Source organism: Podarcis erhardii (assembly GCF_964252035.2).
Source record: "Podarcis erhardii genome assembly, chromosome: 2".
Taxonomy (NCBI): Eukaryota; Metazoa; Chordata; class Lepidosauria; order Squamata; family Lacertidae; genus Podarcis; species Podarcis erhardii.
Genome location: NC_138498.1, coordinates 109,491,104 through 109,516,562, shown reverse-complemented (window position 1 = coordinate 109,516,562; position 25,459 = coordinate 109,491,104). Strand labels below are relative to the sequence as shown.

The 25,459-nt window shown below is 46.3% G+C and overlaps 2 protein-coding genes across 7 annotated transcripts in view; both read right to left on the bottom strand.

Annotated features, from left to right (window-relative positions):
- Positions 1-3,035: 3,035 nt before the first annotated feature.
- On the bottom strand, positions 3,036-12,020 carry LOC309336859 (E3 ubiquitin-protein ligase TRIM39-like; the record flags this gene model as incomplete). Of its 5 annotated transcripts, XM_081853295.1 has the most annotated exons (10): positions 11,424-12,015; positions 10,974-11,069; positions 8,375-8,557; positions 7,761-7,783; positions 7,345-7,451; positions 6,542-6,571; positions 6,213-6,281; positions 6,040-6,108; positions 5,036-5,077; positions 3,036-3,556 (listed from the first exon to the last, which is right to left on the bottom strand). In XM_081853295.1, exons 1-10 carry the CDS (start codon positions 11,853-11,855, stop codon positions 3,036-3,038), a joined length of 1,572 nt encoding a protein of 523 aa, XP_081709421.1. In that variant the 5' UTR covers positions 11,856-12,015. The 5 variants fall into 5 exon arrangements, with proteins under 5 accessions (XP_081709421.1, XP_081709423.1, XP_081709422.1 ...); XM_081853297.1 differs by lacking the exon at positions 6,213-6,281; XM_081853296.1 differs by lacking the exon at positions 6,040-6,108 and having other exon boundaries at positions 11,424-12,013.
- A 7,632-nt stretch (positions 12,021-19,652) lies between these two features.
- LOC309336919 (zinc finger protein RFP-like) overlaps positions 19,653-25,459 on the bottom strand; it is a 12,657-nt gene continuing 6,850 nt past the window's right edge. For both annotated transcript variants that reach the window (XM_081853428.1, XM_081853429.1), the window contains 4 exons: positions 25,027-25,049; positions 24,287-24,405; positions 22,420-22,476; positions 19,653-20,814 (listed from right to left, as the gene is read on the bottom strand). In XM_081853428.1, the coding sequence (XP_081709554.1) occupies positions 20,297-20,814; positions 22,420-22,476; positions 24,287-24,405; positions 25,027-25,049 (717 nt within the window). In that variant the 3' untranslated portion in view covers positions 19,653-20,296. The remainder of the gene's footprint in view (positions 20,815-22,419; positions 22,477-24,286; positions 24,406-25,026; positions 25,050-25,459) is intronic.

The following is a 25,459-nucleotide window of genomic DNA, read 5'->3' as shown; positions in this document are numbered from 1 at the left end:
ACACCCTCCCATCAGATGTCAAAGAGACAAACAACTACCTGACAATTAGAAGAAATCTGAAGGCAGCCCTGTTTAGGGAAGTTTTTAATGTGTGACATTTTAATGTATTTTTAATCTTTGTTGGAAGCCATCCAGAGTGGCTGTGGAAACCCAGCCAGATGGGCGGGGTACAAATAATAAATTAATAATAATCCCTCTCCCTGCTTCAGAGCGCCTTCAAAGCACGGTGTGCAGCAGAATCATAGCATCTTAAAGTTGGAAGGGACCCCAAGGGTCATCTAGTCTAACCCCCTGCAATGCAGGAATCTCAGCTAAAGCATCCATGACAGATGGCCATCCAGCAGAAGGCTGACCCTTCTACCTACCGCCAGACCTTTTGCATGTGGCTGAGAAACTAATGGCTGGCTACTGGAGTCATTCAGAGTGTGTGGGCACCTGGACTTGTGTGGAAGGGGTGTATGTCATAGGTTAGAAGATGGTTCTGTTGCCAGAATCTTTAGAGAGCCCGAAATCCACCAGATGAGATGATTAGTTCTTTTGCTCAGCATTACTCTGAATTGCTGCCAATATCTCTTCTTGCAGGTTTGCAGAAAAGTCCCACTGGCCATGGCTTGAACAATGAAGGTTTCTCAAAAGCTATTGAGGGCAAGCACACTAAGGAACAAGTGCCCTGCAACAGGCTCATAAACATTCTTCTAGCCATCGCAAAGCTAGGCTGCGAATTCTGAGATGGGTTGATGAGCTTCTGATCTTGAAGAAAGTGTGGACGTTCCCGCCCCCCCCCCCCCATGAAGAAGTGACCCACTGCGATCCCGTTTCAGGGGCCTAATCTGGCCCGCTAGTCGGTTTAATCCGGCTCTTGTGGCAGTTTATTTCCTGGGGTATTATCCTAAAAAAAAACTCAACAACTTAAATCCTAGGAAAAGGTCAACAACTTTGGTTGGCCCTTTGGTCAGTCCTCATGGCCCTTCACTTCATCAATTTTGGCCTTCTTTGAAAAAAGTTAGGACATCACTGCTCTAGGGTCAAAGCTCATGGGCAGAAAAGTCTTAGTGGAGTTGTGCACCCAGTAATTGCCACCATTAAAGGAGATGGCCCAGATCCCCTCGCTGGGCACATATGAATCGGCCCCTTCTCTATTGTAAGCAACCTAGCTCCTCGCAGTTTCTAGAAATCTCACATAGATTAATATGCACAAGCTGTTGTTTCTATGAATGAATGAATGAACATGTGCCTGATTGCCACAAAAGGGAACACAGGACTTAGGGAGGTGTGGGTGGTTCCCCCGCACAGGACACCAAGCCAAAGGGTTGCAAAAACAATAATAAGGAATTATTGTGAAAATAAGTAATACTTAGTGGGTGGTATCAAATTTTATTCTTGCTGAGGGTGCCACATTACCAAAGTCCATCCCTGGGCAGACCATGGTTAGCGTGCCTGCAACCCCATGAATTACGCACCAGTCACACAGATTCAGGTGATGTGTAACAATACATTGAAAGTAATATACATAAGATACTTAATACAAAATAGTGACAGGATTTTCGATTGGCCTAAAAGATATATAATACTCCACTAGAAGTTTCACAGCACTCTTCCATTTCCAGCATGGATCTAACCGGGATTGCATTTTGCAGCATGCTCAACTGCCCAATATGCAAAATAATATTTTTTCAAAAAAAATTTAAAGCGAAAGGAAGGGACAGGAGAATGGGGCCTCATACAAAATACCTGGGGGTCAGGACCCTGGGCCAGGCATAGGCAAACTCGGCCCGCCAGATGTTTTGGGACTACAACTCCCATCATCCCTAGCTAGCAGGACTAGTGGTCAGGGATGATGGGAATTGTAATCCCAAAACATCTGGCAGGCAGTTTGCCTATGCCTGCGGGCCTGGGCTAACCCCAAACAATACTCCACCTCAAACACATGTATCTTAAAATGAAATATTGGAACCAACATAGCGGAATGTTAAAATGTTCCTTTACTCACAGGCTTTTCAGGGGATAGGATGGGAAGGTTTTTAACATAGGCCTGTTTAATTGGTGAGCCTAGTTTTGTTATTTTGCTGGGATAGTGGGTTTTTAAAAAATAATTCTTACACTATGAACATTATCTTCATCATTTTTGTTCAGTATGGTACTTTAAAAAATGTTTTTAGGATGCCTTGAATCTTTTAAGAAAAGCAATGGAATATACTAAAATTATCATAACAGAAGTGCAGCATAAAAAGTAGTTAAGAAAACAAAGGTTAAAAGGATTTTTTAAAAAAAAACTTTATTGAAAGATTAACGAAATGATTGAAAGACTGCAATGGCGACAGCAAATCACAGGTTCATTAAAAGTAAAAAGCTACAGTTCTATGCTAACAAATAGAGTTAATATATGGGGAGACTAAGGGTCAAAATTAGACAATATTTGGTTTATTTAGCATTAAAAATGCAGGTTTGTAAAGCTGCAAAATACTGAGAGGAGAAGCTAATGATTATTCAAATCCCCAAAAAAGTGGTGGGAGATTTAACCCTTTGCTTTGGTCCCAAGTATAATCCCTCCTTTGAAGTTGCTATTTGCACTGGGAGGAAATCCTCCACTGGCACCACCGAGAGGGTGCAAAATTAAAGTAACATTATTTGCAATACTGTAGTGCTCCTTTTCTGCACTGGATTATAAAGCAATCATCTGCACAGTCAAGCCAAAACACCATGGTCCTTTGTTGAAGGGAATGTGGGACAGCAGCCTGGGATGGAAATTGAAGCCTGCACAGATTTCCAAAGGGATATCTGCTTCTCTTTGGAACTAACACCTGGACTCGTCTGAGAACCCAGGCCAGGCCAGGCCTGGGTTCTCAGACGAGTCCAGGTGTTAGTTCCAAAGAGAAGCAGATATCCCTTTGGAAATCTGTGCAGGCTTCAATTTCCATCCCAGGCTGCTATCCCACATTTGGCCAGGCCAAAGCAAAGCAAAGCAAAGCAAAGCAAAGCAAAGCAAAGCAAAGCAAAGCAAAGCAAAGCAAAGCACAGGCCAAGGACCATGGGTTTTAAGAGCACAGCTGGAGGGGAGCTGATGACTCGACAATCCGGAAAAAGGGAAAAACTTCCTCCCCATCAAAATCAACTGACTCAAAATTAAAGAGGTAGGTGTTATCCACAGCATCATAAAAAGCCACAGTTCCTGCTTCATAGTTCAACGAAACTTGGATTTGTGCTGGGCCCTCTTCTGGGTCCAAGTAGGTGGGAGGTGAAGTCAGAGCTTTGAACCGATCATGGCGGCTAAAGCCCACTGCCCAGATCCCTTCATAAGGTTCAAAATTAATTTCCCTATCCCTCTCCACAGACCCTCTGGCTACGCCCACAGCCCAATGGTTGACATTTTGGACATCCACCGTCCAATAATGTTTCCCTGAGCTGAATCCCCACATTCCAAGTACACAGCGGGCGTATTCAAACCGAATTGAACTATACGGGTAGTCCTGACGGACATTTCCCCACCATAATGCTTTTCCATCTGGAGACACAATATATCGGGGATGGGCTGTTTCCGGATCAAACACCACGTTTTCTGAAACACAACAGGAAGATGGGTGGTAAAACAAAGCAAACAAGACGAACGCTTAACAGAATCGGTTACTTCCGTAAGGTAGTGCTTGCAAATTGCACGTATTCTGTAGGAGGAGAGGAATGCAGAACCAAAGTAGGCCAATTCATACAACCAAATTTGCATGGTGAGAATACAGGGGCACATGGAGGGTGAGAGTTGCAAGCTGGAGGCTGTGTGTGCAGAAACGAAGATGAAATTTACACTCGCTGCTTCACCCACTTTTGCCTTTGGCCCCCACAACATGGCATGTGGCCCTCAGAAGTCTGTTAATAATAATAATAATAATAATAATAATAATAATAATAATAATAATTTTTATTTATATCCCGCCCTCCCCAGCCGAAGCCGGGCTCAGGGCAGCTAATAACAATAAAACAGTACAACACAACACTCTAAAATCATTCCTTATAAAATTAATTCAAATTAAACCACTGGCAACCATTTGGCCAGAGCTCTGCGAAAATTGCCGAAGGAGGGAGTCAGGCTGTGCCCTGGCCAAAGGCCTGGTGGAACAGCTCTGTCTTGCAAGCCCTGCGGAAGGATGTCAAGTCCCGCAGGGCCCTAGTCTCTTGTGACAGAGTGTTCCACCAGATTGGAGCCACAGCCGAAAAAGCCCTGGCTCCAGTTGAGGCCAGCCTAACCTCTCTGTGGCCTGGGACCTTCAAGATGTTTTTATTTGAAGACCGTAAGTTTCTCTGTGGGACGTACCAAGAGAGGCAGTCCCGTAGGTACGAGGGTCCTAGGCCGTATAAGGCTTTAAAGGTTAAAACCAGCACCTTAAACCTGATCCTGTACTCCACCGGGAGCCAGTGCAGCTGGTATAGCACCGGGTGCATGTGATCTCGCAGCGAGGACCCCGTAAGGAGTCTCACAGCAGCATTCTGCACCCGCTGGAGTTTCTGGGTCAGTCTCAAGGGCAGCCCCACATAGAGCGAGTTACAATAATCCAGTCTGGAGGTGACCGTCGCGTGGATCACAGTGGCTAGGTCAGGGCGAGAGAAGTAAGGAGCCAACTGCTTAGCTTGGCGGAGATGGAAAAATGCCGCCTTTGTTATAGCTGCAATCTGCGCCTCCATGGAAAGGTAGATGTCGAAGATTACACCCAAACTCTTAACGGACGGTGCTGGCACTAATTGCTCTTTAGAAGAGAATGTGGCCCTTGAGCTGGAAAATGGTTAATGTAACCCTTTCCACAACAAATTTTTCCCCAATCTAAGTCCCCCTTAAGCTATTTACTTGCTGGGGGGGGGTTGGTTTAGACTGGAATGACAGGGCAGCGACTAACTCGCTTCCTCCGCCCCTCAGCGCTGCTGCTGGGGCCTCAGTCCAGTTTGATCTCCCCCTGCAGCAGCTTATATCTGAAGACAGAAACGACAGGACATCAAATGCTGGAACTCTGCAACATCTGGCCTGTTTTGCTCTCCGGAACTAGCAGCTTACCTCTTATCCATTTTGATTTTCCCTTCTTGGGAATATAATAGTCTAGGAGGAGAAAAGAGAACAGGGTAAAACGTCTGCTGTAAGGCTAACAGAAGAGATCTTAAAGGTAAAGGTAAAGGGACCCCTGACCATTAGGTCCAGTCGTGACTGACTCTGGGGTTGTGGCACTCATCTCACTATATTGGCCGAGGGAGCTGGCGTACAGCTTCCGGGTCATGTGGCCAGCGTGACTAAGCCACTTTTGGGGAACCAGAGCAGCGCACGGAAACGCCGTTTACCTTCCCACTGGAGTGGTACCTATTTATCTACTTGCACTTTGACATGCTTTCGAACTGCTAGGTTGGCAGGAGCAGGGACTGAGCAACAGGAGCTCACCCCATTGTGGGGATTCGAACTGCCGACCTTCTGATCAGCAAGTCCTAGGCTCTGTGGTTTAACCCACAGCGCCACCCGCATCCCGAAGAGATATTACAGCCTGTTTAATCATGCACCAATGAAGCTTTGTTGCTAATTAAACTACAAGAATCATTCACAATAATTACTGACTAATGCATGAATCGTGTTCTTAAGGCTAACTGTCAGATGAACAACTGCTGTGTCTTTGCCTTTCTTCCAGGGGGCAGGAGAGGCATGGCATGCATTTGTTTATTTTGCCCCATTTGACGACCCAGTGTTGTTAGACCTGCAAACTTATCGTCAAAAACTACCGTCAACTGTCAGGGAAAGACCCCTAGGTTCTGGTGAAAGAAAAAGAGGAGAAGTAAATGACGAGAAGAGTTACGCTCAGGGCAAGAATGTACATTACTCGTATGTAGGTCATTGGGTTAACTGCCCAGATTTAGTAGTACAGCAGGCAGTTTGTCAAAGGATGGGCCAAGCGAGGAGACCGTCTCATTTTGCTGAATAGCTTGGAACTCAGGGATGGCAAACCTTCCAGATGTTGCTAGGTTCCCATCAGCCACTGGCCACCCAAATATTTATCCCCATGCTCTCCCATTTTTTACCTGCGGGAGGTGCTGTATAGACAAAAAGAGAAGTACATCCCTGCTGACTGAGTTGCTGTGGCACACCTCCTGGATTCAAAAACACAAGTCACCCCATTCCTCTCTGATCAGTTAATTTCAGTCTAACACGAATGTCTGAACATGCACATGAGGCCATTTTTTACATTTTTTACCTGTGGGAGGTGCTGGATAGACAAAAACAGAAGTACATCTGTGCTGATTGAGTTGCTGTGGCATGCCTCCTGGATTCAAAAACACAACAGTCACCCCATTCCTCTCTGATCAGTTAATTTCAGTCTAACACGAATGTCTGAACATGCACATGAGGCCAAACAAAAGGGCTGGGAGGCTGCATCTCCCAATTTCCCTCCGTCTGAAAGCAGGCACCTGCTGCTCAGCAACAGTGCCCAACCACGCCAGCCACTGGGGCCTGGCTTTCATATCCCACGGAAGGTTCTAGACTAAATGCTTCTTTCCCATTCCGGCATAGATGCAAACTCACCTGCTCTCGGACTGGCCAGTTTTGGAGGTGCTGGGGAGAGAAAGGTGGAAGGGAAACTCAGACAAGTTTCAGATACCATGTACAGTTCACACTGGATGTATACTCTATATACACCGTGGTGTGTGTGTGTGTGAATGCTCTTCATTTTTGGAGGGAGAAACCAGAAAGGTTGAAATAATTAACTGTGGTCCCAATCGTGCAGGTAAGATTTTAGCTGGTCATGCTGGGAGTTAAGGGGATACTTGTTTAATATTTACTGCCTCATTCCCTATGAGGGAAAGCAGTTTCAGAAAGAAAGTCTGAGTCTCCCAATACTGAGTAGTAGCTTTGGTTAAGCTGTCTTGTTATTGCAACCCAGCACTCCGAATAACTCTGCAGACTTTTATAAGGATCTGCTCTAATTACTTCAGGATTAACCACAGAGGCAGATCAAGACCTGGCTTTGTGAACTGCCAATACAGTGGTACCTTTGGTTACGTACTTAATTCGTTCCGGAGGTCCGTTCTTAACCTGAGGTACCACTTTAGCTAATGGGGCCTCCCATTGCTGCCACGCCACTGATGCCCAATTTCTGTTCTCATCCTGAGGTAAAGTTCTTAACCTGAGGTACTACTTCCGGGTTAGCAGAGTCTGTAACCTGAAGTGTTTGTAACATGAGGTACCACTGTATTGATATGCACTGTGTGAGATGAGGAAGGAATCCCATATATATAACTCTGCAGTGGAAACTTCTGTCTCTTTTGGGGGTGAGTCTGACTGACTCATGTGATTGTTATTCTCCTAGTTAAAACATAATCTGTTACCTGAAAGCTCACACAACTTGGTCTGCACCAGCTGTAGTTTTTCATTAAGCCACTCAACTTTTTTATTCAGATCAGCTTTGGGTTTCCCATATATTTCTGTGTTGCACCTGGAAGAACATATGATTTAAAATAAAGCACTGCCCTGTATTGCTCCCCAATTCCTTTCCTGTTAAATAAACTAGCAATTGCTTCGCTTTCATGGCATAATCAGCTGCCTGAGATGGTGGCCTTAATCTGCCTAATGGCAGGACTGTCCCAATCTTGAAAAATAGCTTAGTTGGTCAGAGCAGGGTGCTGATATAACTCCAAGGTTGCAGGATCAATCCCCATATGGGACAGCTGCATATTCTTGCATTACAGGGGGTGGGACTAAGATGATCCTTTCCAATTTTAGGATTCTTTAAACAGGGGCTTACCTGCTCAGCAAGGGATCCATAGCCTGGGGGGAAAGATAAATTGATCAGCCCCACTTTTCAAAGTTTATTACAGTTCATCAAGTACGTACTAACTCTTAATGCATATTTTGCATATTTACAGCCCACCTTCCTTTCAAGACGGAACAATGAAAACAGGTCAGACCATCAACACTACAGTAAAAAATAAGACCATTATTACGGGTTGTATTCAAATAACGTCTACCGAAAGCAGACCCATTGAAATTAACGAACCTAAGTTGACCATGTTCATGGGTCTACGTTGAGTAGGATTAGCACTGACTACCACCCTACAGCTCCTCCACTGTCAAAAAGGGGTGTGTGTGAGAGAACACAAAAGTCTCATATTTCTGTGTTATTGCTATCAGTTTCTGCTTCATATTTGCCATCAAATTTATAATGAAATCTTAAAAAAACGAAGGTTTGTCTGGACTGAAACAAATCTGCTGTACCCTTTTCACGACACAGACCAACCTTTTTTAATTTCCCCCTTTTTTGTTGGGGAGGGGAACAACAACAAAAAACAGGCTTTGGGAGAGGAATGTTCACCCACCCCAAATTTCCCTGGGCTTTCACATCTTCTAGTACAATCTCACCTGCAGGAGTTCAAAGGCAGACTGCAGGCACATCTCCTCTGCCTCTTTAATCAGCTTGGCAAGATGAGAACTGCGCTCTGAGAATTCAGTGGCTATTTTGTCGATTGACTTCATGATCTCTTCACACACATCTAGCAGTTCCCACTTTCCCGCAGCTTGATTCCTGAGGCTTCCCACGCGTGTCTGCAAAGAGCAGAGGACAAGAGAGACCGAATTCAGTGTGCTGTTGTGATTCCATCCCCAGGGAAACAGGCACAAACAGGGGTAAAGAGCCAGTTGTGCTTAGTTTCATCAGGGCTTATTCATTCCACCATAACAAGCAGGAGGTGTAACCTAATGCAAAGGTCAGTAGGGTGGACATTTCCCCCCAGTGCTTCTTTTTTTTGGGGGGGGGCTTCCCAAAGTCATCTGTTTGGTCACTGTGAGAATAGCATTCACACTCCCAGCAGCCAGCTTGGGGTCATCTCTTTTTGATTCATTCCCAAACCCACCACCATTCTCTTGACAATAACCTTTTCACCCACTTCTTTGCTATTACTGACCTGGACAAGAACATTACTTCCTCCTGTTTTGCAATCCATGTATTTCCAACCTTGTCCCACTATCTGATCTGATACCTTCAGTTAAGCTATACTAGTAATAATAATAATAATAATAATAATAATAATAATAATAATAATAATAATATTTTATTGTTTATATCCCGCCCATCTGGCTGGGTTTCCCCAGCCACCCGGGGTGGCCCCCAATCGAATATTAAAAACACAATACATAGGAGGTATCAACTCCTAAGGGTTTTCAAAAAAGTTGATGGGCATTGCCATTCAAATGGGGGGGGGGGTTGCACTGCATCATGTGATCAGTTATTTGGGGCGGGGCTTACCTGTCCCCACTCCAATATTTTCTTCAATTTCGCTCCAGAAATCTATAATGTAACCATATTCACTTCTGAAAACCTGTGTTCATCCATCTCTATATCTTAAATGTTACAAAAGCATTTTGCAGGTGCCTTGATACACTTCAGCTTATGGTTGTATGGACCTATCTGCATTTAGCTGTGATTTGTGGTTTTTAGATTGATTTCATGATATAGCCAATTTTCATAGTTTTAAATACCCCAAAACTGAAAAACAAGCCTGCACTTTTGAAAAAACAACAACCCTGTAATAACCAATATTATTTTAGATTCTAAGATGGACTTTGTTTCATTAATTTTTTCTTTTAAAAGGGATGCGGGTGGCGCTGTGGGTTAAACCACAGAGCCTAGGACTTGCCGATCAGAAGGTCGGCAGTTCAAATCCCCACAACAGGGTGAGCTCCCGTTCCTCGGTCCCTACTCCTGCTAACCTAGCAGCTCAAAAGCACCCCCAAAAGTGCAAGTAGCTAAATAGGTACTGCTCTGGCAGGAAGGTAAATTGTGTTTTCTTGTGCTGCTCTGGTTTCGCCAGAAGTGGCTTAGTCATGCTGGCCACATGACCCGGAAGCTGTACGCCAGCTCCCTCGGCCAATAAAGCGAAATGAGCGCTGCAACCCCAGAGTCGGCCACGACTGGACCTAATGGTCAGGGGTCCTTTTACCTTTATTGTAGGAAAGTTGTACCCAGTTGCGATTTCCCCCCCACAATGTCCAAAAAACACAAAATATTGTTACAAGACATAAGAGACCCATAAATTTTATTCTTTGTTGAGAAAGAGCATGTGTTTGCAATAATTTTCACCATCAAAAACTTTTGATTGCATCGTGCCCTAATGCTGAAAATTTAGGTTTTCTAAACCTAGTTTTTCCACCAAAAATGTTACATTTATACATTTTTTAAGGCATTTATAAAATCTTTTGAGTGCTGGTGTATTTCCCCCCTGAAATCCTCATCATGTTATTGATCTCTGTGTAAAATTTCAAAGAGATCTGATCATTGGTTATGGAGAAAAAAAATAAAATGCACATAATACAAAGGATCTCAAGAGGGACAGAAACACAGATTTCATGAAACTTTGAAGTGCTATAAAATTAAAACCGTTTGAGATACGGGGGGGGGGGGATTAAGGGTTGTTGTTTTTTCAACCATAAGGGAAGGGTGTACACCAAGTTTCAACAAAATCCGAGACGGTGGGTGACATGACAGCGTTGAACTTATTGGACTTTCAGCTCCGGTAGTCCAAGCTAATAAGGCTCATCTTCCTTTGAGCCCAGCAGAGCATTAAAACAACGCCACAGCGGAAGGATGAGATCAGTATGGGCTACATTGCTATACTTTATTACTAAGCTATGCAGAGAGCAAAGAAATATACATGTTCTCTCTATGAGAAGCAGAGAGCAGCAGAACAAAGGAATCAAAGAACAAAGGAAACAAGAAACCAGTAACATCCCGTCTCCCTTTCGCGTGAGAATCCAACAGTATCTGGACTGTGGAATGAAAACATAGTCCTGTGACTGCAAGCAGCTGCTCAGTGAGAAACAGAAACCAACAGACCTGACATGGAATGCCCCAACAGCAACAACTCCTCTAATGGCCCTGAGAGGAGCTGCAGTCCAGAACATCTGGGGAGCACAAAAAGGAGGCAGCTGCGTTCAGTGGATGGCAAACTGGGAGCCTGCCTACCTTCATTTCCTGAATTTCTCTCTCACTGCACCATTTCCCCTTCAAAATATCATCTTTCTCCTTCTTCAAGGTTGTTAGACAGCTTTGGAGATGATCCTAAAAGAAAAAAAATGGCATCCAGCGCTTATACTATTAATTAAAAGATTTAGAAGCCGCTTTTTCACTAAAGAGCTCTCAGAGTAGTATACAAGTAAAACTGTAAATAAAATCCTGGGGGTGGTGGCACCTGAAGACCAACATTAACTGGAGCAGGCGTAGGCAAACTCGGCCTTGCAGATGTTTGGGGACTACAATTCCCATCATCCCTGACCACTGGTCCAGTTAGCTAGGGATGATGGGAGTTGTAGTCCCAAAACATCTGGAGGGCTGAGGTTGCCTATGCCTGAGTCACCCTTTTCCCATCCTCTTGGTGCTCCAAATTCTCCCCAAACGAGGGGCGATTTTGCTTACCTTAGCATCCTGGGCAGCCTCGTCGATGGGGAGGGCGACGTGCGCTTTGTGCGCCCGGGATTCCCTGCAGACCAAGCAGATGAAGGCGCGGTCCTCTAGGCAGAAGAGCCGGAGGGCTTCGTAGTGCTTCCCGCACAACTTCGGCGCTTTCTTCTTGGGCTCCCCTTCGTCCAGGCGGAGGCGCTGGATCGCTTCGGCCATATTCGCCAAGTGCCTGTTGAGCCGGAGGTGGCCCCGGGAGAAAGCGATCCTGCACTGGGGGCAAGAGGAGAGGTCGCGGCTCGGCCCCTCCGGGCACTGGGCGATGCAGGCTCGGCAAAAGCTGTGCCCGCAAGCGATGATCATCACCGGGTCGCAGAAGTAATCCAAGCAGATGGAGCAGGTCGCTTCGTCCTGGAGAGTTTTGGAGGGGTCCCCGGCGGCGGCAGCCATGGGTGCGCCTCCTTGCGCGCAAAATGCGCGGTCTGGGCAGCGCGGGAGAAAGAGAGTCCCGCCTCGCCGCGGTAGAGGTCAGTTTGGGGTCCAAAGACGGAGGATCCCTTCTGTCGCCGCAGCCTGGATCCCTGCAAACCGAGGAGGAACGGAGAGGAGGAGACGGGCGAAAGTGAAAGCGGAAACGCAGCACAACGCGGAGGCGAGCTAGCCGCCAAATGGTCTGAAGGGGGCGTGGCGATGAAGCGAAGGGGGAAAGTGCCGCCAGGGGACAGAAAACTGTCACTTTTTAGGAAATGGCTCACACCCATGAAGATATTCCTGATGGTGGTGCTTAAATGCGTTTGATTGCATCACTTGTCTTTCTTACATTTGCATCCCTTAAGGAGCGCAGGGCGGCATGTATTCAATTTCTGCTCCGCCTTTCCTCCGAAGACTTTACAATATAAAACCATGAAAATATATACATAGCATTGTTGTGTATTGAGTCAAAGGATTTTATATCTGTATTATTATTGTCTGTAATTGAATTAGGGTAAAGTAACTGCCTTTTGGTTCCAGAGGGTACAGCTACTATTGGTTCATTTAAGCTGCTGTATTTGGATCCTCTGTCTTATTGGTTGCCTCATATTGTTCCCTCCAAAATGTATCCCTTCTAGCTTGTTCCCTGTCCCTATAAATGTAGCTCTCCCCTCCTCAGGTTTTAGTCTTGTTGCTTTTAATAAAGAAGTGTTACTAGAGAACTGTCTCCAGCATATTATGTCAAGAGAGCTGAAATCACAAACCCCACGTCACAACAACTGGCGACGAAGGTGGGATCCGGAATGCTGAGGAGCCGCAGCCCTGCCTCAGAGTCCGGATTGTAGCTAAGAACAAGACTCACTGGCCGGCTGAGAAGACGACCCTGCCCACAGGACAATGGAGAGTCCAAGGGTATTGGAGCCCTTCCAGCCATCAGAGCCCCACACGTGGGAAGACTACGTCGAACGCTTCGAGTTCTTCGCAGTGGCTCAAGGGATCACCGATGCCAGCAAAAGAAGGGCCACATTCCTGAGCTACTGTGGGCCTGAGACCTTCAAGCTGGCCAAGGCATTGCTTGCCCCAGCGAAGCTAAGTGAGACATCTCTCAAAGATATTCTTGCCTGCCTAACAAGCCATTTAGCGCCTACTGAGACCAAGATGGCCCGGTGGATGGAGTTTCATAAGAGGCAGCAGCGTGCTGGGGAGTCTGTATCTGCATTTCTAGCTGAACTGCGGAAGCTCGCTCAGCACTGCGACTTCCAAGATCTGGAAGAGACTCTCCTGGATTGGTTTGTCGGTGGTCTGAGCAGCAAGAAAGCCAGAAGACGCATCGTGGCTAAAGAAGAGGTTACCCTTGCTTCAGCCTTGAAGGAGGCCACTGCCACGGAGAATTATGAAAGAGAGGAGCTTGATGCCAGTCGCAGGGCCCCTAAGCCACAGATAGAAGTTGCGCATGCCATGGACGAGCTAGAGGCTACTCCGAGCCAGAGCCCAGTCCGTGGGGTCGAGTCAGTGTGTCAGGCCTGCACAGTGCACAAAGATCACCGAGGCAGGTGCCCTGGTTGTGGAGGAAACCATGAGCGGAAGAGTTGTCGTTTCCGGGATGCTATGTGCCGGACGTGCGGAAAGACAGGTCACATCGCCAGGGTCTGTAGATCGGCGGCGTTGGGAGCGACAGGAGCACCTAGACTGGAGCATCGCAGATCGCCCACAGCAAACCATGTTCTAAAGGACTGCCACTACGTAACGGAGATCAACGGGAGGGTCGTGCAGTTTCCAGCGCAAGGCAAGGCACACGTCAAGGTGAAGATTGAGGGTCAGCTGTGCGACATGGAGGTGGACTCCGGATCTGGATTCACTATCGTGTCGGACCAGACCGCGAGGACATTCTTCCCCAGGGGTAGGTTGCCCCCTCTGGAGCCCTTCCCGGCAACTTTGCAGTCATACTCAGCGGGCCGCATCCATGTCATGGGAATGTGTGCCGTGAGAGTACAGTTCCGGGACAAACAGGCAGACATCTTAAGGCAGCCCTGTTCAGGGATGTTTTTAATATGTAATGCTGTATTGTTTTTGATACTGATTGGGAGCCGCCCAGGGTGGCTGGGGAAACTCAGCCAGATGGGCGGGGTATAAATAATAAATTATTATTATAAAATTATTATTATTATTACTGAAACTGGTGATTGTGAAGGGCAGTCGCCCCAGTCTCCTGGGCACTGACTGGTTCCCCGCCCTGGGACTGAGTATATCAGGGCTTAATTCAATCCAAACCTGCCCTGAGATGAGTGAGGCATTATGCAAAGAATTTGCTGGTCTCTTTAATGGAAAACTGGGTTGCTATAAAGGGCCCCCAGTTGACTTCGAATTGGACCCTGGGGTGGCCCCAATCCGACTCAAACCAAGGCGAGTGCCATTTGCACTGCAACCCAAGATCGAAGCAGAGCTGGATAAATTGGTCAAGCAGGGAGTTCTCTCACCCGTGGACTCCGCTAAGTGGGAGACTCCAATCGTCACGCCCCTTAAAGCAAATGGGGAAGTCAGGATCTGTGCTGATTTACAAATGTACTATCAATAAGGCACTCAGGGGAAACTCATACCCCATTCCAGTCGTATCACATCTGTTGGCTAAACTGGCTGGGGGCAAGGTGTTCGCCAAAATTGACCTGGCACAAGCTTACCAACAGCTGCCAGTAACCCCACAATCAGCAGAAGCACAGACTATTGTCACACATAAAGGGGCGTTCAGAGTTAACAGGTTACAATTTGGAGTTTGTGTGGCCCCAGGGATTTTTCAAGGGCTCATGGAACACCTGTTAAGAGGTCTGCCGGGGGTCTTGCCATTTTTTGATGACGTTTTGATTGCTGGAAAAGACCCACAGGAACTGGTTGCGCGTGTCCGTGCAGTGTTGCTCAAGTTCAAGGAGGCGGGGTTGCAACTAAAAAAGGAAAAATGCAGTTTTGGGGTGCCAACTGTGGAATTCTTGGGGTTTAAAATTGATGCATCAGGCATCCACCCCACAGATGCTAAGGTTAAGGCCATCATCGAGGCACCACGACCACAGAACAAGACGGAGTTGCAGTCATTCCTGGGACTTATTAACTTTTATCATTCGTTCTTACCCCAGAAAGCTTCGGTAGCTGAACCGTTACATAGACTGTTGCAGAAAAAGAATGTGTGGCGATGGGGGCAGGAGCAGCAGAAGGCTTTTGACTCCTTGCGAGGAATGCTGAGTAGCAAGAGCGTCCTTGCTCATTATGATGAATCGAAGCCGCTGGTCCTGGCATGTGATGCCTCTCAATACAGCCTGGGGGCGGTGCTGAGTCATAGGGAACCGGATGGGTCGGAAAAGCCCATCTCTTTCTATTCCCGTACGTTGTCGCCCACGGAGCGCAACTATGCTCAAATTGACAAAGAGGCACTTGCAATTGTGGCAGGAATCAAAAAGTTCCATGATTATGTGTACAGTCGCCATTTCTCCATTGAAACGGACCACAAACCACTGTTGGGGTTGTTCAACCCGAACAAACAAACTCCACAAATTCTCTCCCCCAGAATGTTGCGTTGGTCTATATTCCTGAACGGGTTCCAGTACACCTTGACCCATGTGCCGGGAAAACGGTTGTGCCACGCTGATGCACTGAGTCGATTGCCCCTTCCTGGCGGGAGCAATGAGGATCCTGCTCCAGCGGAGCACATAATGATGCTGGAAACACTTCCGGGGGCTCCTGTAACGGCTACTGATATTGCTGAGAAAACGAAGAAAGATGCTGTTCTCTCCCGTGTGCTCACTTGGGTTGCGAGGGGGTGGCCAGGTGGTCCGCATGAAGACAAATTCAGGCCTTATGCGACAAGGCAACACGAGTTATCCATGCATAAGGGTTGTCTCCTGTGGGGAGATAGGGTGATCATCCCAGCACCACTGAGAAACAGGGTTCTTGAGATGCTTCACATGGGACACCCGGGAATGGTCAGGATGAAGTCGCTAGCCCGATGTTATGTGTGGTGGCCTGGAATGGACCAGAACATTGAACAATGGGTACGAACATGCAAGGCATGCCAAGAGGTGCGGCCAGAAGTGGCCAGAGCACCAGTTCACTGGTGGGAGCAGTCCAGATCTCCCTGGAGCCGGCTGCACTTAGATTTTGCTGGGCCATTCCAGGGGAAGGTCTTTTTGGTTATCGTCGATGCATATTCCAAATGGTTAGAAGTGGCGATGGTCCCTAGCATGGCATCAGCTGCCGTAATCAAGGTGTTGAGGCAGCTGTTTGCAACCCATGGGTTACCTGAGACCATTGTATCAGATAATGGGGCAGCTTTTGTATCCCAGGAATTCAGGGCATTCTTGGCTGATAACTTCATAAGGGGGGTCACATCCACGCCCTTTCACCCATCCTCCAATGGGCAGGCGGAGCGCATGGTAAGAACAGCCAAAGAATCCATTGCGCGCTTAATGGACGGTAACTGGTCAGCTCGCATCGCGCGAATGTTATTTTTGCAGCATGCGACGCCGTGTACTGCGACAGGCAAGTCGCCAGCTGAGCTGCTCTTGGGTAGAAGATTGGTAACGGTGTTGGATTATGTCCACCCAGATAAAATGCCAAACCGTAATTCAAGAGCAAACCCCCAGGCTGAGACTGACACAACAAGGTATTTCGCCCCTGAAGATCTGGTCTGGGTGAGGAATTATTCACGAGGTTCGCGGTGGGTGGCTGGTGTGGTCACCCGGGCTAGTGGACCTGTGTCCTATTATGTGACCTTGGAAAATGGGCAAGTTTGGAAGAGACATATAATAATAATAATAATAATTTATTATTTGTACCCCGCCCATCTGGCTGGGTTTCCCCAGCCACTCTGGGCGGCTTCCAACAGAGATGAAAAATACACTAAAATGTCACGTATTAAAAACTTCCCTGAACAGGGCTGCCTTCAGATGTCTTCTGAATGTAAGGTAATTGTTTATCACTTTGACATCTGATGGGAGGGCATTCCACAGGGCGGGCGCCACTACCGAGAAGGCCCTCTGCCTGGTTCCCTGTAACTTGGCCTCTCGCAGTGAGGGAACCGCCAGAAGGCCCTCGGAGCTGGACCTCAGTGTCCGGGCAGAACGATGGGGGAGGAGACGCTCCTTCAGATATACTGGACCGAGACCATTTAGGGCTTTAAAGGTCAGCACCAACACTTTGAATTGTGCTCGGAAACGTACTGGGAGCCAATGTAGGTCTTTCAAGACCGGTGTTATATGGTCTCAGCGGCCGCTCCCAGTCACCAGTCTAGCTGCCGCAGCTGACATATAGACATATAGATCAGCTGAGGCGCCGGGCGCTCAGCAGGGAGGAGTCTGATAATTCATCCCTGGCTAACGACGCAGAGCTGCAAGGCCAGAGTGAAAATGGCCCAGAGGTGCAATCACCAGGGGCTTCAGCAAATGAACCAGGGTCTGCTAGTCCTCAGGATGACGAGGTACAGGTAGGGAACCCTGAGATGTCTGGGACTCCATCTGTTCCTGACGAAACCCCTATAGCAGCCCCCCTACCACTGGTGACACCCAATCCAGAACCGGCAACACCTGTTGTCAGGAGATCAAGTAGAAGTTGTAGGACCCCACAGTACCTGAGAGATTACGTCTGCTGTGCTCACTAGGGGGGGAGGGGTGTTGTGTATTGAGTCAAAGGATTTTATATCTGTATTATTATTGTCTGTAATTGAATTAGGGTAAAGTAACTGCCTTTTGGTTCCAGAGGGTACAGCTACTATTGGTTCATTTAAGCTGCTGTATTTGGATCCTCTGTCTTATTGGTTGCCTCCAAAAGGCAGGACTGTGATTGCCTGATATTGTTCCCTCCAAAATGTATCCCTTCTAGCTTGTTCCCTGTCCCTATAAATGTAGCTCTCCCCTCCTCAGGTTTTAGTCTTGTTGCTTTTAATAAAGAAGTGTTACTAGAGAACTGTCTCCAGCATATTATGTCAAGAGAGCTGAAATCACAAACCCCACGTCACAACAAGCATAAGAAGCAATGACCTGCCAACCCTAAGTGTAAAAGGTCAAAGATTGTATTTATTGTTTAACAGAGGCAGGGCCGGATTTAGGTTTGATGAGGCCCTAAGCTACTGAAGGTAATGGGGCCCTTTATATGTCCAGCCATCCTTTGTCACTGTTTTTTGTGTTGAATATAAGGTGATTTATGGAACTAATAGGTATCTAAAGCAATTTGCCACTGTTGCTGTATGTAGGTTTTATTTTATTTGTTTTTTATCTTGCATTTTGGAAATGTACATCCAGGTTTTTCCCCTTTAAATTCCCCCCCCCCCCCCGAGAGTGGGGCCCTAAACTATACCTTGTTTAGCTTATACATAAATCCAGCACTGAACAGAGGCCATGCCAGATATTAAACTGGTACGTTTGATCTTTGCCAAAAGGCAGAGCAGCTTCCCCCCTTAACCCTCACAACAACCCTGTTGGGTAGGTTAGGCTGAGCAGCCATGGCAACACACTGCCACGTAGGGATGGGAACCCACCCTAGTCCAAATTTTAAGAAGTGGTACCCGAGTTTGCCTTTTTCCTGCTCTCTGCTTCCTCTTTCTTAATCAGTTTAGGATCCAGTTGACTAGAGGAGCAGGACTGGTGATGTATGGAAGTGAGAGCTGAGAGCTGGACCATAAAGAAGGCTGATCGCCGAAGAATTGATGCTTTTGAATTATGGTGCTGGAGAAGACTCTTGAGAGTCCCATGGACTGCAAGAAGATCAAACTTCTCCATTCTTAAGGAAATCAGCCCTGAGTGCTCACTGGAAGGACAGATCGTGAAGCTGAGGCTCCAATACTTTGGCCACCTCATGAGAAGAGAAGACTCCCTAGAAAAGACCCTGATGTTGGGAAAGATGGAGGGCACAAGGAAAAGGGGACGGCAGAGGACGAGATGGTTGGATAGTGTTTTCGAGGTTACCAGCATGAGTTTGACCAAACTGCGGGAGGCAGTGGAGGACAGAGGTGCCTGGCGTTCTCTGGTCCATGGGGTCACGAAGAGTCGGACACGACTAAACAACTAAACAACAACAACAAAATCCATTAACTTGAGCTCTGAGCTCAATGCATAAACAAAAGCCCGGCTGTATAGACAAGTGCTCAGAGCCCTCTTCTTTATCAGTTGTGACAGCAACTATGGCCTTCACTGTACCAGTAGTAGAACAGAACAGAGAGAAGACATGTCTGTGCTTTATCTTACGTCCTGGACACACTCTGACACACAAACCCAAGTCCGGGAACAAACACCAGAGCGTGTTAGCCTCACACAAAATACAATACTCCATCTTGAAAACATGTATCTTAAAACAAAATATTGGTACCAACATTGTCATTTTTCTGGCACAATGCTAAGATGTTCCTATAGTTGCAGACATTTCATAGGATGTGAGGTGATGATAGGCCTGGTTAATTGGCTAGCTTGGTTTTGTTATTTTTCTGGGATGGTGGGTTTCTTAGTTAATTCTTGCGCTATGAATATGAATGTTCAGTATGGTTCTTTTTTTAAAAAGAAAAAGGGTTAGGATGGGATGGTTTGAAACATAGGTCTGGTCAATTGTTAGCGTATTTTTGTTATTTTTATGGGATGGTGGTTTTTTTAAAAAAATAATTATTATGCTATGAATATTATCTGTATCATTTTTGTTCAGTATGGTACTTTAAAAAGTTTTTAGGATGCCTTTAATCTTCTAAGAAAAGCAATAACATATCATAGCAGAACTGCAGCATAAAAAGTTAGTGGAGTCAAAACAAAGTTTAAAAGGAATTTTTTATAACTTTATTGACGGATTAATGAAATGAGTGAAAGAATGCAATGGCGACAATCACGACATCAAATCACAGGTTTATTAAACGTAAAAAGCTAAAGAAAAAAACCTGAGGAGTTACATGCTAATAAATAGTGTGGTTAATGTAAACTAAGAATCAAAACCAGACAAAATATGGCCTTGCATTTAGCATGCAAGTTTTTAAAACTGCAAAATATTGAGTGAGGGAAGAAGCTGATGATTATGAGAATCACAAAATGCAGTGGAGGATTTAACCCTTTCCACCTTTGCTTTGGTCCCGAGGATAATCCCTCTGAAGCTGCTACTTGCATTGGGAGGAAATTCCCCATTGGCACCACCAAGAGGGTGCAAAATTAAAGCAACAGTATTTGCAATATTATAGTGCTTCTTTGCTGTACTGAATTATAAAGCTATCATCTGCACAGTCAAACCAAAACACTTTGGTCCTTTGTTGAAGGGGAATGTGGGACAGCAGCCTGGGATGGAAGCAGACTTCCAAAGACAATGTGCACAGAAATGATATCCGCTGCTCTTTGGGACTAACACCTGGAATCATCTGAGTACACAGGCAAGGCAAAGCAAAGCAAAGCACAGGTCAAGGACCATGTGTTTTAAGAGCACAGCTGGAGGGGAGCTGATGAATTTCCAATCCGGAAAAAGGGGAAAACTTCCTCCCCTTCAAAATCAATTGACTGGAAAATAAAGAGGCGGGTCTTATCTTCAGCATCATAAAAAGCCACAGTTCCTGCTTCATAGTTCAAAGAAACTTGGATCTCTACTGGATCCTCTTCTGGCTCCAAAACAGTAGGAGGTGAAGTCAGAGCTTTGTACTGATCATAACTAAAGCCCATCGCCCAGATCCCTTCGTCAGGTTCAAAATCAATTTCTCTATCCCTCTCCACAGACTCACTGGCTACGCCCACAGCCCAATGGTCAACATCCTCAACATCCACCGTCCAATAATGTTTCCCAGAGCTGAATCCCTGCGTTCCAAGCACACAGCGGGCGTATTCAAACCTCTTTGGGTTGTAGGGATAGTCCTGGCGGACATCTCCCCACCGTACTGATTTTCCATCTGAAGACACAATATACCGGGGATGGGCTGTTTCCGGATCCAACACCACATTTTCTGAAAGAGAACAGGAAGCAGGGCAAGACAAATGCTTAACAGAATCGGTTACTTCTGTAAGGTAGTGTACCGAGCTCGCAAATTGCATGCATTCTTTAGAAGGGGAGAAATGCAGAACCAATTAGGCCAATTCATACAACCAAGGGACACATGTGGCGCTGTGGGTTAAAAGACAGAGCCTAGAACTTGCCAATCAGAAGGTAGAAAGTTCAAATCCCCGCGACGGGGTGAGCTCCCATTGCTCAGTCCCTGCTCCTGCCAACATAGCAGTTCGAAAGCACGTCGAAGTGCAAGTAGATAAATAGGTATCTCTCTGGCGGGAAGGTAAACGATGTTTCCATGTGCTGCTCTTGTTCACCAGAAGCGGCTTAGTCATGCTGGCCACATGACCCGGAAGCTGTATGCCGGCTCCCTCGGCCAATAAAGCGAGATGAGCGCCGCAACCCCACAGTTGTCCACGACTGGACCTAATGGTCAGGGGTCCCTTTACATACAACCAAATTTGTATGGCGAGAATACAGGGGCACATGCAGGGTGAGGTTGAAAGCTGGAGACTGCGTGTGCAGAAACGAAGATGAAATTTGCGTTCGCTGCTTCACCCACTTCTGCCTCTGGCAGGGGCAAAACTAGGATTTACTTCACCAGGGACAAAGGCTCAGTTTGACTGGGAGGTGGGAGTCTCAATGGTGCCCCTCTGAAGGCTTCATAACAGGCAAAACCCCTGGCTAGCCCCCCTGTAGCTATGGCTGTTTCTGGCACCACCCAGCTTGGCCTGTGGTCCTTGGAAAGCTATCTTGAGAGACAGCCTTCTCTCAAAGCTGGATTGTTTTTGTACGCAACAACAGCAGCAACAAGGATGCTGATTGCTAAGGGGTGGAAAGGAGATAAAATTCCATCAAAAGAGGAGTGGCAAGCAAAACAGCTTGATTAAATGGAAATAGTGAAAATGATGGAAAAGATCAGCGATCGACCGACCCAAAAGTTTAAAAAGGAATGGGAGATTTATGGACAGTATTTAAAACTTTAGATGCTTTGAATAACTCTCGGAACTGCGTAAGGCATATAATACAGGCTATATTTATTGAAAAATAAAGGAAAGTAACAAGGAAACAAAGAACCCACATCAAGGAGGTCGGAAGTCAACGGCTGAAATCTTTTGTGTCTTTGCATTGTACTGTTTTATTTTATTTTTGTTATTTGTGAGTTATGCGCTGTGTGTTATTTTATTGGGGGTTTTTTTGTGTGTGTGCAGTTTATAAACCAATAAAGATTGATTTTTATTATTATTAATTTTTAGGAAGGCTGTCTTGAAGAGAATGTGGCCCTTGAGCTGGAAAATGGTTAATGTAACCTTTTCCACAACACCATTTCCCCCAATCTAAGTCCCCCTTAAGCTATTTATTTGCTGGGGGGAGTTGGTTTAGACTAGAATGACAGGGCAGGGACTAACTCGCTTCCTCCGCCCCTCAGCACTGCTGCCAGGGCCTCAGTCCAGTTGGATCTCCCCCTGCAGCAGCTTATATCTCAAGAGAGGAAGGTCAGGACATCAAATGCTGGAACTCTGCAACATCTGGCCTGTTTTGCTCTCCGGAACTAGCAGCTTACCTCTTATCCATTTTGATTTGACTGTGTTGGACTGAGAGCAGTTGGACTCAGAACCGTCTAGGAGAAAAGAGAGGAAGGTAAAACATCCATCATAAGGCTAACAAAAGGAACCTTGAAGCCTGTTTAACCACGCAGCAATGAAGCATTGTTGTTAACTACAATAATTATTGACTAATGCATGACTCATGTTCCTAAGTCTAACTGACAAATGAACATCATCTCTGATATGATGAATGGTTCTGTTAAAAGCAAGGGCAGCTGTAGTGGTAAGAATGATAAGCAGGATGAATTCTGGGTAGCCAGGAAGAAGAGATGGGGCACATGCCACACACTTTGGGTAGCAAAGAGCGAACGCCCTTTCCCCCACACTTAAGGTGCACAACTTGCATAATGGGGACTCGATAGCAAGAGACAAGAATGGGGAACTGGCCAGATTGTTCTCTCCTCCATCCCATCACAAGCCAGATTTGACAACCCCGATGTCATAATGATGTCAGGTGACCCTCCCCCCCTCCCCCACACTTCATGGGTCTAACAGAGAGCTTTGCAAGGGGCTTCACTAGGCCAGACTCTCAGCTAATCACCAGGCCTTGCAAGGTGCTCAGCAAAGCTCTCTGCAAGACCAAACTATCAGCTGATAGGGTTTTTTCCCCCTCCAGAGCTCTTTGCACAGGGCTTCTCAGGCACTGCTGATTAGCTTACAAAGCCCCTTTCGACTGAGCCTGGTCATTAACTGCCCTGCTCCTGATGGCGGGTGCAGGGCATAGCCAACTTGGCTTGCAGTCCAGATGTGGAGGCCGGGCGCAGGAGATTGGACAAGATGACCCTTATGGTCCTTCCAACTCTACAATTCTATTACAGTGGTACCTCAGGTTACATACGCTTCAGGTTACATACTCTGCTAACCCAGAAATAGTCCCTCAGGTTAATAATAATAATAATTTATTATTTGTACCCCGCCCATCTGGCTGGGTTTCCCCAGCCACTCTGGGCGGCTTCCATAAAAACCAGAAATACATTAAAATATCACAGATTAAAAACTTCCCTGAACAGGGCTGCCTTAAGATGTCTTCTGAATGTCAGGTAGTTATTTATCGCTTTGACATCTGATGGGAGGGCGTTCCACAAGGCGGGTGCCACTACCGAGAAGGCCCTCTGCCTGGTTCCCTGTAGCTTTGCTTCTCGTAATGAGGGAACCGCCAGAAGGCCCTCGGCGCTGGACCTCAGCGTCCGGGCAGAACGATGGGGGTGGAGACGCTCCTTCAGGTATACTGGGCCGAGGCCGTTTAGGGCTTTAAAGGTCAACACCAGCACTTTGAATTGTGCTCGGAAACGTACTGGGAGCCAATGTAGGTCTTTCAAGACCGGTGTTATGTGGTCTCGGCGGCTGCCCCCAGTCACCAGTCTAGCTGCCGCATTCTGGATTAAGAACTTTGCTTCAGGATGAGAACAGAAATCGTGCTCCGGCGGCGCGGCAGCAGTGGAAGGCCCCATTAGCTAAAGTGGTGCTTCAGGTTAAGAACAGTTTCAGGTTAAGAACGGACCTCCGGAACGAATTAAGTACTTAACCCGAGGTACCACTGTAGTTCTATCTATAATCAGGGTGGTCCAAGGTTGCTCAGTGGGTCTTATGCCTGAATGGAGACTCGGCACTAGTCGTCCCTGGTCTTAGCCAGACCTTTTATCTAACCCATCAAACCACACTAGCACAAAATCACTCGCTTTTTCTAATAATGAGCACCATGGGGGGAAATCTATGGCTGCTGGCATCACCCTGCTACGCTTCTCTTAAAGGTACAATGCTGCTGACGGTGCTGCACCACACGTTTCATCCCTGCAATCCGATTTAGGGTTCTCTTTTACAAACCTCTGACTCTCCTCAGAGAACTCGTCAAAGATGCACTTTCTTGGGAGAATTTCCTCAGCCTTTCCTTCATGTCTGCAGAAGAAGGAGTAGCTGGAAACTGAAATTTCTCTGTCTCGCATCTAGTGGGAGAAAGCGAGATATTCAAAGGACCACCCTCAATCTAGTTGTACAGTCCCTTATTTTAACTGCCACCTTTTTTGCTTCACAAAGGCTCGCTTGCAGCTTCATCCACCACTTGATAGCATATGGGTGCTATGATGGTAAAAAGTTTAATTTCGGCCTCATAGCTAATGGCATAACGGTGAATGCTGAAGTGTAGGAGCCTTATAGCCGTGGCCCCTTCAGCAAGCTTTTGAGTTCTCCAGAAATCTTTGGCCATTTCTAGATTACCTGCTTATTGAGCATACATACATGCCGATTTGCTTCAAAGGAGATTGGATGACATTGGCTGAGCATTCATCCCGATTCATTTACTAGTGAAGTCAAAGCAAGAATCACCCTATCACAATAAAATAAAAGGGTGATGTATTCAAAATTATGGGGAAATGGGACTGAGGGAAGGAAGGCCCTTAATGAAACCCAAAAGCCCTGCCCCACTGACTCACCCATTTTAGCCCAATGAGGGTTCCCTGCAGCCTTAAAACAGTGGCTAAGAGGCCATTAAAAGGGTAGTGGGGGGGGGGAGAGGGGGCCCCAAGTAAGTCAAGCATTGTTATAAAGCAAAAGCAGAAGGCAGGTACCTGTCCAGTATGCTTCCAATACCCTAGAAGTGAAAAGAGCAAAGACAATTTAGCTACATTTTGCACACAGTGTAATTTCAATTTAACAGGTGACATCCAATGTTAATAATACTCAAAGCCATTGGTTTCAATGGGTCTGCTCAGAGTATGACTTTGCTGGATGCCAACAAATTATTATTATTATTAAACTAATAAAATTATATATATAATATTATCCCCCCCCTCTCTCTCTATATATATATTAGAACTATTGTTTCTCTCTTTGCTATGTTTCAATGCCCTTTTATTGATTTTACGCTGCTTCGTGCGGCTTTGTATTCATTTCTGTGCTAGGCTGCTACTGCCTCGATTGTTTTATCTGATTTTATTTGTTTTTAATTGATTTTAAGTTGTGAACTGTGTAGAATGTAATTAATTGGGTGGTATGTAGTTA